Source organism: Phalacrocorax carbo, chromosome 6 (assembly GCF_963921805.1).
Source record: "Phalacrocorax carbo chromosome 6, bPhaCar2.1, whole genome shotgun sequence".
NCBI classification, from domain to species: Eukaryota; Metazoa; Chordata; class Aves; order Suliformes; family Phalacrocoracidae; genus Phalacrocorax; species Phalacrocorax carbo.
This window is the reverse complement of record NC_087518.1, coordinates 30,920,801-30,934,910: the sequence shown is the minus strand read 5'-3', so window position 1 is coordinate 30,934,910 and position 14,110 is coordinate 30,920,801. Positions and strand designations below refer to the sequence as shown.

Genomic DNA, 14,110 nt, shown 5'->3' with positions numbered 1-14,110 from the left:
AGGGTTGATTGATTTCCGTTCACCCCTGCTTCTCATCATTTTTTCTTCTGGTTTTCGCTGCTTGGTGAAATAAAGTTGTTTATGCTTGTCCTCCTTTAGTGTACCTCCATGAGAGACCAGAAGCAACCACCTGTTGCCAAGAGCTTTGTTGCCAAATGGTACAGTACCATTGGCCTTCGCAGGTGCTGAAAAAGGGTGAGATTCAGGATGGGTGTCATTCCTGATGACACCAAAAAGCAGAAATAAAGCTCCTTAACACTGGGCATATTAAAGACAAGGAGTTATTTTATTTGGCGCTGTGTGCAAGGCGGAATATTTCCACAAATCAAGCACCTACTGGAGTTCATTTTGACATTTATACATGACAGTTAACACACCACGCCTATTTAATACATAATTATTGACCTGACCGAGCATCCCCTTCTTCCATTGGTCTGTATCTTTTCCGCTTAGTTTTAAAGCTACAGTGTGATTTTAATTCACTGTGTGTGCTCAGAAGGAGGGAGGGTGGGGAGGGGGTAGTCCTTTTGCCCCTCAATTTTCAGCTGTCAACAACAAGATATCCCCTTTTCTCTACAGCGACTTGTGCCCGGGCAGAAATCCCTGCTGAAATTCATAGAGCTGTTAACTAAACACTCCCAAATCTCCCACCCTGGTGCTCTGCCCTGGCTGCAATAGGTACCATTCCGTTCTCCCGAAAAGCGCATTCGTTCGCCCGGTGCGCAAAACGTCAGACTCCCCCCAGAGCGGAGGTCTGGTATTTAGTTCATTTTTGCACACAGATGGGTGCTAGTTGGTAACTCCGCAAAGCCAGCACCCCACACCGAGACACTGCAAGGCATTTATGCAGTTAAATGTGTCAGTCACAGCTAATATCCACACCCCTCAGCTAATAATTTTTCACTTCACCTTAAAGGTACAGCTCCCGTTAAATTTACCGTGCATGCCCAGAGAGTGAATGGCTTATTTAAGTGTGGTGGTGGTGGGGTTTCTGGCCTATGGGCGTGATATTTAGTATTATTAGGACAGCTCACCTAAAGGACACTTAGTTTTAGTTCTTATCAACATCCCAATTAGTTGTTCTCCTCGACTATACAATTCATCACCCAGTTCTCAATGTCTTCTGAGGCGGGAGGCTCCCTTCTATCAGTCTCCCAGCTCTCTTCAAGGATGAAGTCGTAAAACAAATTCTTCCCTGGCTTTCACCTCTCTTTTCTGGCCGCCAAATTCTGTTTTGCCAGGCTCACGTGGTTCGTTGTTATTACTTAGCAGAAAATTCCATTTTCTTCAGGATATCAATTCCTCCAGCGAAGCATGGGGTGTCTCCCCGGATGTGCAGCTAGCTCTCTGATCTCTCCACCCGGTTGTTTATCTGTTTTAAAAAGTGGGTTGTTTGGTTTTTTTTAATTTTAAAAAGTTTGCAAATAGTGATTAATAGCCCAAGCAAGCCCCAGCTTTTAAGCATGCCTTGTGGAGCGTAGGTTACGGGAGGCTGTGGGGGTGGTGGCTGCCTCAGCGGCGGCCGCAGGCAGCCACAGGGAAGCAGCGGCAGGGCGATGGAGAGAGGCTGTCCCTGGAGAGCGGTCAGGCGGCGCCGGCCGCCCCCGCCCTGGGGCTGGCGGCACTCTGCTCTGCCTCCTCAGACGGGTTGTACACGGCAGCATGTGAGCGTGGGGCCCGCTGGGGCCGAGCCGAGCCGAGCCGAGCCGAGAGGGGGCGGCCGGGTCGCGCCGGGCCAGGCTCAGGCCGGGGGAGCGGCCGGCGGCCGGGCTCAGGCCGGGCCGGGCCGGGTCGCGCGCGGAGCGAGGCGCTGCCCCGGAGGCAGGGAGGGAGGCGGGCCGGCCGCCGGCGAGGTGAGGGGGCGCCGGGGGTGGTCTGCGGGCGCCGTCGGTGTCCCGCGGGCGGCCGCAGCCCGCGGGGCCGGGGACGCCCCTCGGCTCGGTCAGGAGCTGCCCGCAGGCCTGTCTGGGCCGCCGCGGTCGCTGGGTGTCTGTGTGGGGGGGTGTCAGTGTGAGGTTGCCTTTCTCGGGAGAAGGCTTTGAGCCTGCTTCTCTCTGCAAAAGTGTTCTTTCAAGGTACCGGCCATTACCAGGTGTGTGCTAGATCGTAATCGGTACGAGGCAAAAGGAAGGGTAAAACAGAACGCGTCTCTGAAATCACTGTGCTTGGTGCTCCCAGCCCCAGCCTGGGATGGTGCTAGTTGCAAGAAGCCATGCTTTTAACAGCCATAAGAAAAAGACAATTCTAAGGAAAAATAACGCCCTTGCAAAGTCCACTTCTGAACTTTGCCTGTCTAGTTTTGCTGTTACCAGAAGTTAGCTGTAGCTCTGCTTAAATAAAGACAGGAACTGTGCTTATCTCTTTCTTTTCCAAACAGCTCAATGACACCTGGGAAGAAGTTACAGGGTCTTGTAGCGGCTGCAATCACTCCGATGACTCCTGACGGGTGAGTATGGCCCTGTATCACAACATGGCATGTTGTCAGGAGTTGCACTGCTTACTGTTACCTTAAAATCCTGTCTCCCTTCTTTCATATTTGGAACTAATGGGTTTTGGTTTTAAATCAGATGTCTGATGGGATGGGGGAACTGCTAGGTTGGTCCCACTAACAGTGGAACGGGCTCCCTTAGCCTCTGCGTCCTCCTGTTGCCTAGCAAGTGCTGTAGGTCTGCGTTTGGAGAATTTGGATCGGTCTCGCATCTCTTTTTCTACAGCTTTTGTAGGTGCATGTTAAATCATAGTAAGGTTATATGCATAGAGCATGGCGGTATTTTCACGTTTGTTAAGGCAAATCACGGTCCTAGCTAAAAAGAGCTCTTGAGAGCTAGAAAATAATTGTCAAAATCTGATGTCCTTTTACACTTTTCTTTACCCTAGTTAACCCATGCAAGCATTCATGTGTATATATGTGTGCATGGAATTAGTCTAAACCAAAAGAAAATATTGCAAGGGCTGCACAGTTCTGAAAATAACATGAAATCAAAAGTTGAAATTTAGCCTTCCTCAAAACAGGGATGGTAAACAGATGTCCTCCCTACTGCACTTCGATGTTGCAAGACAGTTGTTTGGAGTCAGCAAAAGACCCTGAGCTTCTCTGATGGGGGGTGTGTCAAGACCTGTATGTGTTTCTGAGGGAGACAGTGGAGATTTGCCAGTACAGTCCTCTGAAAGTGATCCTTTACTTTTGAGAGGTGCTGTAAAGCATGGTACTATCTCAATCAGGGAACTCACTTGCATTGCAGTCACTGCTTTGTTTCTTGTTTTAAAGGAAACTTATTTCTGATTTCATTTTTTATTACTACTCAAATTTATTGCAAGATGGTATTTGGAGCGTGATCTGGGCCCGCTGCCTCACGTGCCTGGGCCCTTGTAAGATGTGTCCTCCAGAAGCAGGTATGAAATTCTGGGTGATGTTTGAATCCAGTCAAGGTCCCAAAATTGACTTCCAGGCTATAGGGCTGGTCTGTATGTTTGACAGATGAAAACAACGGTGAAATATTATACACTGATAAACACAACAAGTTTGTCCTGGAGGGAAGATAAGCCTAGAGTTCAGTTTCCCCTGTTTGTGAGGGAAGTTTGTTGCTTTCCTCATCCTTTAATGAGAGAGAGGTCAAAGTCACATCCAGCAGATGCCATTTCGCGGTCTGCGTCCAGCAGTTACAAGTTACTGTTTGCAAGCACCCGCACAAATATCTTTGTGCTTGCAAGAGAACTCCTGTTTCCCTCAACAGTCAAAAAGGCTCGAGAGTCCCTTGTTCTCTCACATCTCCCCAAAAAAGTACTTTGCTGTGACAAGCCTGCAGTAATTACCAATTGGGATAAAAGGTTGGAACAGTGAACTCCTTGTCAGGAGGAAGAGAAACTGGACAAAAGAATTCAGAACAGAACTGTTACCTGAAATTTTACCCTCAGCACGTGTGTATCATACCCTGGGGTAATTTGTGTGTGTACAAATGCGAGGCTTTAAAAATACGTGTCTGTCTGTGTTTTCTTCATCTCTAAGTTTAAGATATCAGTGGGTGGAGACCTATGGTTGCTGAGGCTCCTAACATTGCTGCAGTTCCTTTCATTTCAGACAAATTAACCTTTCCGTGATTCATCAATATGTGGATTATCTGGTGAGCGAGCAGAAGGTGAAGAATGTCTTTGGTAAGTAGTTTTTTTGACAAAAACTGTGTCACACCACTTTTGCCTGGATGGCAGTCCTATGATATCTTGCCTGATAAGAGCTGTAGTGGGAGGGACTGTGGATGTGGGATCATCCTAGACATTTATATTCATCAGTGGAGGGGGTGTAAGCAATGCTTAAGGCATCTGCCTTTGCCTTCACCCAGTTTCCGTGTGGGGTATAATAAGCGTTGCCTTCATACAGTGACATTTCCAGAGATGAATGGATAATGCTGTCTTGGCAGAGAAGTCTCAACTGAATGATTCTCCCCTTTGCCAATGGTCTGATTAAAGAGCATCCGCTCAGGAGTCAAGGCAATTCAGTGGGCTCATCAAAGCCAAATGGGCTTGTTTAGGAAACCTGTGGTACACTGTATGATACCGAGGTGGTCGCTACTCCCGTCTCTGTTCTGCCTCTGCCCTGGGGACTGCTGTGGGGGCAGCAGGGACGGCTGGATAGAGAATGCAGCATCTGCTAAACCACTTCCACTCCCAGCCTGGCATAGTTAAGTCAGCTGAAGTCAGTGATAAGATTTTTGTTCAAAACTTCCGTCAAAAGAGTGCCAAGATGCAGAGCCAGCCATGGCAGTGACTTCAGCTACCACATTTTAATCTGTTGTTTGTGAATAAACATAGCGACATCTCGTTGGTTTCCAGGGGAGCGTTAGCCTAGGTAGCACGCGTGGTTGAACTCATGACAAAGACACCAAATTTCAGGTCAGGCGGTTTCCTTGGAGTGGAGGACAGACAGTCACTCTGCGGGGCTAGCTGGGCATCCCTTTGTGCATTTGCCATAGCCTGACTGACACTGCTGGGGGAAGGAGGCAGTGTCACTGGGGAGGAGGTGCTCGGGGGCAGTTTCCCAGTTTGGGCAGCTGATTCTGTCTCCTCCCTCCCATTGCTGCTGATCCCAAAACGCCCAGGTTTCCGACACAGGCATTTAGTGATGATAACGCTGCAACCCCCATGCAGATGCTGGTGTGGACCATTGGCATCTTAAAATGAGTTGGGGTAAAAATATTTCTGTTTAATATCATCAAGTGTCAGTTCTTGTCTTCAGTAAAGCCAACGCGTGTAGGCTGGGCCTCAGCAAGTGTGTTGTGTTGAAACAGTGAATGGTACAACAGGAGAAGGACTGTCCCTTAACATCCAGGAGAGGAAGCAGTTGGCGGAAGAATGGATGCGCCAAGGAAAAGACAAGTGAGTAGCTGAGAGTGAACAGGGATTCCAGATCTCGTGTTATGATACAGCCATGCCTGACTGATTGCAAAGCCACATCTGATGATTGCCTTTTTTTTTTTTTGGGGGGGGGGAGGGGAGAAGGAGGGAGGGGTATTTTGGCATTGGCCTTTGTTCCCTAGCTCCTTTATCATAGAAGTCTGCATTTTTGTCACTGCCAGTTAGCTGGTGTCCGCTTCTGCTGCCTAGTGAGCTTGTAAGAGTCCTTCTCTTTGGTAATCAGAGGGGCAGCAGGACACAAAAGGGTTCTGGGAAAAAAAAGGGCTATGCCCTTTGCTTATTCTTGAGATGAATGTAAAGAGCAATCTGCCTATTTATGCCCTGTGAGCATTTCTGAACCTTTTAGTATATTGCATGACTTGGTATGGGGGAAGCTGAGGTGTACAGTGTTTTGGTGCACCCCTAAAGATGCAAAGTCAGTGGCAGAAGAAAGGACTCAACCCAGATCTGCACCTGTGTATCCAATTGCAGCTCTATTCTCCATCTTTTGTACCTGCCATAGTCTTGTATCACTCATCACTGCCACCTTCTTAGTTGCTATGTCAGAGGATGTGGAGAGGAGGAGGTGTTTGGGGTGAGAAGGATAGTGAGCAGAACTAAATTGGTGTGAAGGCTCACAGTCTGTGTGGATATAAAGGAAAAACACAGAAATGGGGCTGATGGATGGGAACCTGGGAGATTTTCTTGGCAGGAGCAGACAAGCAGTCAAAGGTGCTGCTGTGAGGTTGAACTCTTCTGGTAGTTCTGCAGAGAAATAGGTTTAGAAAGCAAACGTACACTTCAATGTCCTTTACCCAGCATCCCTTTAAATCCTTAATGTCTTAATTTTAATTTCTTAATAAAATGCTAAGATTTGTCCCCCTTGACAGCCTTGCAAATATGTCAGCATTTCTTCTGAATTTGTTCTTGTGCAGATTGGATCATGTGATCATTCATGTGGGAGCACTAAGCCTGCCAGAGTCGCAAGAGCTGGTGTGTATATCATACGTTTCCTTTTCACTGTGCGTGTAATACATACAAAGCAGATGTACTTTCAGATACTTTCCATTCTTTCTTTTACAGGCAAAACATGCAGCAGCCATAGGTGCTAGTGGTATTGCTGTAATAGCCCCCTCCTTCTTCAAACCCACAAATAAAGGTGAGTAGATGTGATTGCTAGACCTGCGGAGGCCCTTTTATATTGGCCTCCAAACCTTTATCATGGATAAAGGATTAATAAAATCTTCTTTCTTTGAAAAGTATTTTGGTGATGATACTCGCATGCTGGTCATGTCTGATGTCATGCAAAAGCAAAACCTAGAAGAAGCATTTTTTCTTTTTAAAGATGGGAGATATCAGAAGTCTCGCAGTAAGAAGTGGGAAGGATGTCTTCTGGGGTGTATTTTGTTAGCCCCTTGTGAAAAGAAGAGTTGCTTATGGAAAGAGTAGTTAACTAGTCTGTCTTCTGAATAGAGAGTATGGAGTTCACGCTTGATCTGGGCCACGCTAGGAAGCAGCTGGTTCCATGCTGACCCTTGCTGGACATTGACCAAGTTGACAAACTGCTGATACACAGGCATGCTTCTTGTTACAGAGGTGATCAGGTTTGGTTTTGTGCACCTAAGGTTACCTCAGAACTTACAGATTGAGTGTTTTGCTTTTAATATCACAAACAGAACATAAAAGAACCACATGAAGTGGAGGTTTTGTAACGGAAATGTTAAAATTTGTCTGAGTGAATTATGAATGGAAATGTTCATATGAAGGCACCAGAAGAAACCAGAGTGGATTGCCAGAATGGCTGATGTTGATAGCCAAGGACCCAATCAGTGGCAATCAGACTGGTAAGCACAGAGGAACAGCACAAAGATCAGCAGAAAACCTTTGCTGATAGTAGCAGAATAGCAGTGAGGTTTCAGCGCACTGCTCTTCCTGCTCTGCCAGTGGGAAGAGTGCCTAAGATTTATGAAGGATGCAGTGAACAATATTCTTGGGAAGAATGTAAATACTTTGATTCCTAAAACAGTACAAAAAAGTTGTCCAAAAACCCATTTGTCATCACCATCGAGCAGTATCACAGGGAGGTGAACGTGAACTTGATCCCTTGTTCTCCGTGTTGCACACAAGTGTGCTGGTGAGACTGCTTTGTCACACGGGTCTTGCAGTTTGCACGTGAGAGCATACGTAAGTTGCATCTGCAAGAAAATGTGTGAGTTACCAAAATTGGTTTGGTTTAAAATAAATATTGTCTTTGCCTTTCCTAAGGTCTTCCAGTGAGTTTTGTTACATTTGGGGTTTTTATATGACTCTCTGTGTATGGTACACAAGCTGTAGATCGCCTCTCCGTATACCCTGGCTGCTGTGAACCTGGACTGTCTTTCACTACGAATAGTTTCCTTCTCTTATGGGGGTACTTGCTTGTTTTCTTCCAGATGAGCTGATTGCTTTCTTACAGAAGGTTGCATCTGAAGCCCCTGTGGTTCCATTTTATTACTATCACATTCCTCCTCTGACGGGTGTGAAGAGTAAGTACTGCTTAGTCAGCTCTTCTCGAGCCCAGAGGCTCATAGCAACCTGAGTAATCCCAGTGGCCGGTGTGATTAGTCTACCAGCCTCAACAGGGTGTGTGGCCTCTGCTCCCATCACATGCAAGCCATAGTGGAAAGCATCCTTTCCGAAAAGGGGAGGTGAATCCAAGACTGAAAAATAAATTGAATTCCTCTTCACTGGAAAAAAAGTCACAGCTTATGACTACCGAACAACTGGGACAGAGGAGGGGATGCTGACTGTGGCTTTGCAATTAGTGTGGACCAGGATAGGTAATTGCCTTGGATAACCATAGTTGAATCCCGATTATTTTTTTTTTTTTGCAAGGTAGTTACCACCACCTCTCTTGGTGTATGCTGACTCCATAGTCATTTTTGCTAGTAAATTACATGTGAAACTACAGTGCTTCCCAAGTCCTATTATTTAGCAGAGGAATAGGGAATAGAGCACAGATCTGTGGTTACTTGCCCTCGACAGCAGGTTATATGGTGTTTCTGGATGTATATTTATTCTCAAATATGTTGTTGCCAGTTTATTCATAAACTTTCACTTATCCAGGGTTTTTCCCTTCTGATCTGGTAAAAGGAGTGCTTCAAAGAGGGTGGAAAGATGTCTTTTGTATAACTCTGGGGAATAATCACCCTGAAGTTGTCTTACCGGTTCTTTTAGAGCTATATAGTTTATTAGACTTAGGCCAAAAGTGAACAACTTGTGAAATAGTAAGTCTTCCTCTCGGGGCCAAGACAGGGAAACCTTCCAGAACGGGTGTGTTCCTTCATATAAGATTGCTGTTCTGCACAGTTCGTGTTGAAGAGTTGCTGGATGGAATAAAAGAGCAGATCCCCACCTTCCAGGGCGTGAAGTTCAGTGACACAGACCTCTTGGACCTTGCACAGTGTATAAACAAGAATGAGAGAGAAGAGTTTGTGTTTCTTTATGGGGTGGATGAGGTAAGAAGCTCCTCTTAGAAATTATTTCTTCTGTGGCATTCTCTTGCTTCAGCCTTGGGGAAAAAAGCAACCCTGGACTTTCAGTGCCAGGTAGTTTTTCCTTCTCCCTCCCACCACTCTTTTCGTTTTTATTTTTTGTTACATGAAGTAAAAATGTGTTTTGTTTTGTTTTTTTTCCTCCCCCCACCCCAAACTAGCAACTGTTGAGTGCACTGGCAATAGGGGCAGATGGAGCAGTTGGAAGGTCAGTATGGCTTGGTCTCCTTCCCTGCAACACACACACACTTTATTGTTGTATCTTCTACTACCTACACAGTATTTCTCTAACTGTCCTCTGTCACAGCAATGGAGGATTTTGCAGGGTAAGGCAGGTAGCAAGCAGAAAGACAAGCTAGCTCCAGTGCTAGCCACGGGACAGTTGTATAATCTGGGATTTGGGAGTATGTTAGTTTGGGTGATTATTGCTGCAGTCTGTAAGATGACCCAATGGTTTCAATGTATTTCTTTACCCTCATGGCAGCTTTTTGAAGTAGGGAATCCCTTTTATCTTCTTTATATGGGTAAGGAACCAAAACTCAAAGAGGTTAAAATCATTTACGTTAGTTCACGAGAAGCCTGTGAGGAAAAGGGCCCTGCTGAGTTTTATTTCTGATTTGTCTTCTGCCCCTCATACCACGCTGCTCGGATGAATTACTGCATGATATCTGTGTTCTTAAGTAATGATCTGTTAAATGAAAAAGCAACTGGAAAATTAAGTGATTGACTTTCCGTATTGTCTAATTGCTTCTTTTATTTTTAATTTTGAAGATCAGTTCCATTTGGAAAGAACTGGGAAGAGAAATCTGCTCCTTAAACTCTTCTGTAGGGCTTGGCATATTTCAGATGCTTGACAGTATAAACCACACATAGATTGCATGAATTTCTGTTATAATAACGGCATTCTTATAATGTCAACAGAGAGTGTGTGGCTACTGAATCTTTTGTGTCAGTGGTTCTAAGTTCCCCCTTTGTATTTACTGATGCTATTTTTGGTTTGGGTTTTTTTGGCAGTACATACAACTATTTGGGCCAAAAAACCAATCTGATGTTACAAGCCTTTGCAAAGCCAGACCTTGCATTAGCACGGAAGTATCAGGTATGGTATCTTCACTGTCCCCAGTAGGAGCAACCTTCTTTCTCCTCTAGCTTTGCTGGGGCTGTTTTCCACGTAGTTTTGTCATCCATACCGTGAGGTAGCTTTATTAAAGCAAACTTCTTTCAACTCCAGCCCCCCTGCTTGTTACTCATTCCTCCTCACCTCTTTGACCAGTCCTTACTAACTTTTAACCATGATCTGCCTTAGTTATCCTTCAACTCTCTCATCTCATCTATGCAGAGTGAACAATGGCCTGCCCTTTCTCCTTGAACAAGCCCACAGTGGCCAAGCCCCTTGGCTGGGAATATTCTGGTGTTACCTTACATGACGTAGGGCAGAAAGCTGTCCCAAAGCAGCTCTGCCTTGACCCCTCTTAGTCTTGGGCACCTTGAAGATTTGTGAGGAGTTCTGAGCAATCAGTATGAAATCTATACCCAATGTTTTTGTGGGACATATGAGGAATCCTTCTTTTGCCTTAAAATAGAAGTGACTTCAGGATGAAAGTCTAAAAGATGTCTGAAAGATGATCTGCTCTGGGAAATCTCTTCACTAGGCAGTGGATATTCAGATTTGTAAACCTTTAGAGCTGATACGAGACTTATCAGCATTCTCAGACTGCTTTTAATGAGGGACAGCTTGAACATGAGTGATAGACTGAGAGGGAGGGATGGTTTTATTATAACCATCCCTCCCTCTCCTGTTCCAGTGGAATTCGGTTAGTATTTCCCATAGAGTGGCCAGGTGGCTAAGGGCTTTTCTCAAAGCTGTACAACAGTTGTATAAGATGTAAGTATCATAATAGCTCTACATGCTTTTACATCTTAAAATTTGCAGGAGTTATTAAACTACTCTCTGTCTTTTCTAGTTTCTCACTGGGGAATTTCTCAGCTATGTCATCAAACTAGGTAAGTCCCACACTGCCTGTTTCCCTTGTAATAGCCGAAAATGCAGACTTGGTGCTCCAGTTGCTGTACCCTCAGAACTTCCTTCCTGAAAGATTTTGCAGTGAAAAAATGTTGCGTGTGCTTTTTCCTGAGTTAGTAGCAGCTGGGAGCTCAAAAAGGGAGCTGACCAAGCATCCCTGACAGATTCCACTCTCGCTTCCTTCTTCCTTCTGTGCAATCTCACAGCTTTAAAGCTGTGACTCTGATTTATCCTTTTTTTTTATCTTGACTCTTTCTGTGGGTGTGGTTTTTTTTTTTTTTGTTCTCTTTCCAAAAGCTCATTTCTAGCTTTGTTTCTAGAGAGTCATTTTTCTGAAATGGTGGTGCTCCAGTAGGAATACAGCTCTGATACTTGTCTTTCCTGCCTTGCTATAATTTAAGAGTAATGCTGTTCAAGGCTCTACAAGGACAAAGCATTTTGAAATTGAATGATTTTTACAAACAAACCCCAGTTTTAATATAAAAAGCAGTTAAAGCCAACCAATTAAGAATAGTGTAGGGAGACTGAGTTGGACATTTCATGGTTTCACTTGATGAAGAGGTTCACTGTAGTTTTGCTATACATATGCAAGCCCCAGTTAATCTAGCTGAGCTTTAGTGGTTGGTTGTATTTCTTGGGTTAAAAGTCAGAGCAAGTGCATAATTATTTAGCCTTTTAAGCAAAGAGAAACACCAAATTTCCAGAGGTACATAAGGAGACTTGAGCTGTGGACAGAGAGGCCTCCTAAAGTTTCCCATGGTGGTTTAAACTGGCACCCAATGTCATTGTCACGTGTCAGCAGGATGTTACTACTTCCAGGGCTTTATTTTATGTGAGTCTGCATTGGAGGATAGCTATGAGGCTGCAAAGATTGGGTTGCTGGGATGATGAATTGGCTGAGATAGCTCAGCCTACCAGTGAAGGTAAATTTGAAGTAGCCCCATTTTTGCTTGGTTTACCTGTAGAGGACTCACATCTTTTCTGTTGTCAGGGCTGCATGGCAATACGTTTTTGGCAAGGAGAAAGGAACACACACACGACCCTGGTTATCTGCAAAATTGACACAGTAGTTTGCAAAGTGCATGTCTAATAGTCCGCTTGTTATGTTTAGGAGGGAAACAATGATGGTATAATACAAGTAAATGTAATAGGTGTATTTGTTACTGTAATGTCTTCTCTGTCTGCAAGTATGATCACCTCCTCTTACACTGTTCTCAATTCTGCTTCAAGTCTGGATTATGCCACGTTACACAGGAACTCTATGGTGCTGCTTTTATGGACCCCTGTATAGAGACTGCTTTAAGCAAAATGAGCTGTAAATGACCCAATTTTGCTTTTGTCCTCCCAGGTTTTGGTGTTGCACAGACTAAAGCTGTAATGACTTTTGTGTCTGGCATTCCCATGGGACCTCCGCGGCTTCCGCTTGTTGATGCATCTGAGGAGTTCATCGTCAAGGCCAAAGCCAAGTTGGATAGCATTGTGTGGCCTGATGGTGACTGATGTTCACTTCCATGTCGATCTGGAAGTGGAGGTTCCTTTCCTGGGATTCAGTGTCACTTGGCACATTCTGCACGTGATGAGCAGTGATTTCTTTCAGGGGATTGGCAATGTGCCTGAGCCCCTTCCTGTTAGGGCTGGCCTTGCTGGCACATGTGTAGTCACCTTTTTGTGTAACTTTACTCTGCTCCCTTGCAGCGCTGCATTGCAGGACTAGCTGGTATCTTTTGATAAAAAATTAAAAAGGCAAATTTTCCCCCACTGAAGGATCCTGACTCCTTTTTTTTCTGGAAAGGAGGAAGATCTGTCTCTACCCTCCTTCCAGCTAGATCATGTTTTCTCCTCTTCCACCAAAAGTATCTCCAGCGCTACAGTGTGTTCTTAAACATTGGTGAGACACTGTCTAGTTGCTTAGATGGGTATTTTACTGTTAGTCACAGAGTCATTGGGATACTGACTAATTGCAGTTTTTGTCTGATCGCTTTGTCTTTCTGCACCTCCACTTAATGCAAAACTTAAACTTTTGCAACAGAAAGCTTTTGGCTCTCTAATGACCAGGTATTTCTTTTATCTTTTTCCTTGCCACAAAATGAAGGCAGAATTGAGCTGTACATTTCTATATTGCAGTGCAGAATACTGTCTTCCATCCATGTTAGAAAGTCATCTGCTGTCAGATTGAAAAGCCCTCTTTTGCATCCTGGACTTATGCCTGTCCACCAGCTTGAGCTTTTGTAGTCCAGTAGTAGGTGTATCTGACAAATGCGAGGTCCCGTGCCCTCTACCACTCGGCCCGTACCTCCCGACAGCACTCCTGCATGCAAAAATGATCGCATGGGATGTTTGGAAAGAGGGAAGAGAAAGGGAAATGTGGAGAGGCACATCGCTAACTTTTTGTAACACAAGAGCATGGAAGAATTCTACTAACCTCCTCTCACTGTGTAACCACTGAACAAGAAATAATAATAAAAGCTTCCTTCCCCGCCCGCCCCCCCCCCCCCCCCCCGAGTATTTGTAAGAAATCTAGGAGAGCTCTTCTGTGGCAAGCACGGGGAAGAGGGTGAAATCAGCCCCTCTTGCTGGGGATTCCCTCCGCACTGCCGGTGGGACAGGAGTGGCTGAGGCCTGCGGGGTCCCTTGGCCTCCGAGGACAGGGAAATTGCTCATTAGGCCCTTTTGTAAAATAGATCCCATCACTGTCACACTAAGGCTGTGGCTCTCCCAGTATTTCAGTACAGGTGCGGAGGTAAGGTGTGAACTTCCCTAGCGGGCCCAATCGCGTTGCTCCGGTCTCTGCCAAGGCCGGGAGCGCCTTGCGCCGCCGGCGCCCCGCTGTGGTAGGGCAGAGGAGGCCCCGGAGCGCGCGTACACGGGCCCTGAGGCCCGCCCGGCGCCGCCATGACGCGGCCTCTCGCCCCGCCGCGGCTCCGCCCCGTCCCGCCGCCGCCGCGCATGCGCGGGAAGGGGCGCCGGGAGGCGAGGGGGAGCCGCGGCCCAGCTTATCACCCCCCCCGCCTCCCCCCGAGCCCCGGCCGGAGTCATGGGCGACGTGAAGAACTACCTGTACGCCTGGTGCGGGAGGAGAAGGGTGACGCCGGCATACCAGATCCGCCCCGGCGGCGGCCGGAGCCGGCAGACCTTCCTCTGCGAGGTGCGGGCCCCGCCGGCGCCC

General features: G+C 46.2%; 2 protein-coding genes and 1 long non-coding RNA gene across 8 annotated transcripts in view; 2 read left to right on the top strand and 1 right to left on the bottom strand.

The window, feature by feature from the left end:
* The window catches only part of NPL (N-acetylneuraminate pyruvate lyase), a 26,992-nt gene extending 14,290 nt beyond the window's left edge, over window positions 1-12,702 (top strand). For 4 of the 6 annotated variants that reach the window (XM_064454407.1, XM_064454410.1, XM_064454409.1 and 1 more), the window contains 11 exons: window positions 2,378-2,446; window positions 4,064-4,152; window positions 5,283-5,370; window positions 6,324-6,381; window positions 6,472-6,547; window positions 7,821-7,913; window positions 8,737-8,885; window positions 9,083-9,129; window positions 9,936-10,020; window positions 10,886-10,925; window positions 12,293-12,702. In XM_064454407.1, the coding sequence (XP_064310477.1) occupies window positions 2,378-2,446; window positions 4,064-4,152; window positions 5,283-5,370; window positions 6,324-6,381; window positions 6,472-6,547; window positions 7,821-7,913; window positions 8,737-8,885; window positions 9,083-9,129; window positions 9,936-10,020; window positions 10,886-10,925; window positions 12,293-12,444 (946 nt within the window). In that variant the 3' untranslated portion in view covers window positions 12,445-12,702. Of the gene's footprint in view, window positions 1-2,377; window positions 2,447-4,063; window positions 4,153-5,282; window positions 5,371-6,323; window positions 6,382-6,471; window positions 6,548-7,820; window positions 7,914-8,736; window positions 8,886-9,082; window positions 9,130-9,935; window positions 10,021-10,885; window positions 10,926-12,292 lie in introns of those variants that run through there. The other 2 variants (XM_064454408.1, XM_064454411.1) reach the window with 1 other exon arrangement.
* LOC135313891 (uncharacterized) lies at window positions 8,242-14,110 on the bottom strand. Its single transcript, XR_010373383.1, has 2 exons — window positions 14,000-14,110; window positions 8,242-13,252 (listed from the first exon to the last, which is right to left on the bottom strand). It is a non-coding gene; the product is annotated as an uncharacterized LOC135313891 (long non-coding RNA).
* Window positions 13,898-14,110, top strand: part of DHX9 (DExH-box helicase 9) — a 28,976-nt gene continuing 28,763 nt past the window's right edge. The window contains exon 1 of the mRNA XM_064454404.1: window positions 13,898-14,089. Within this exon, the coding sequence (XP_064310474.1) occupies window positions 13,979-14,089 (111 nt within the window). The 5' untranslated portion in view covers window positions 13,898-13,978. The remainder of the gene's footprint in view (window positions 14,090-14,110) is intronic.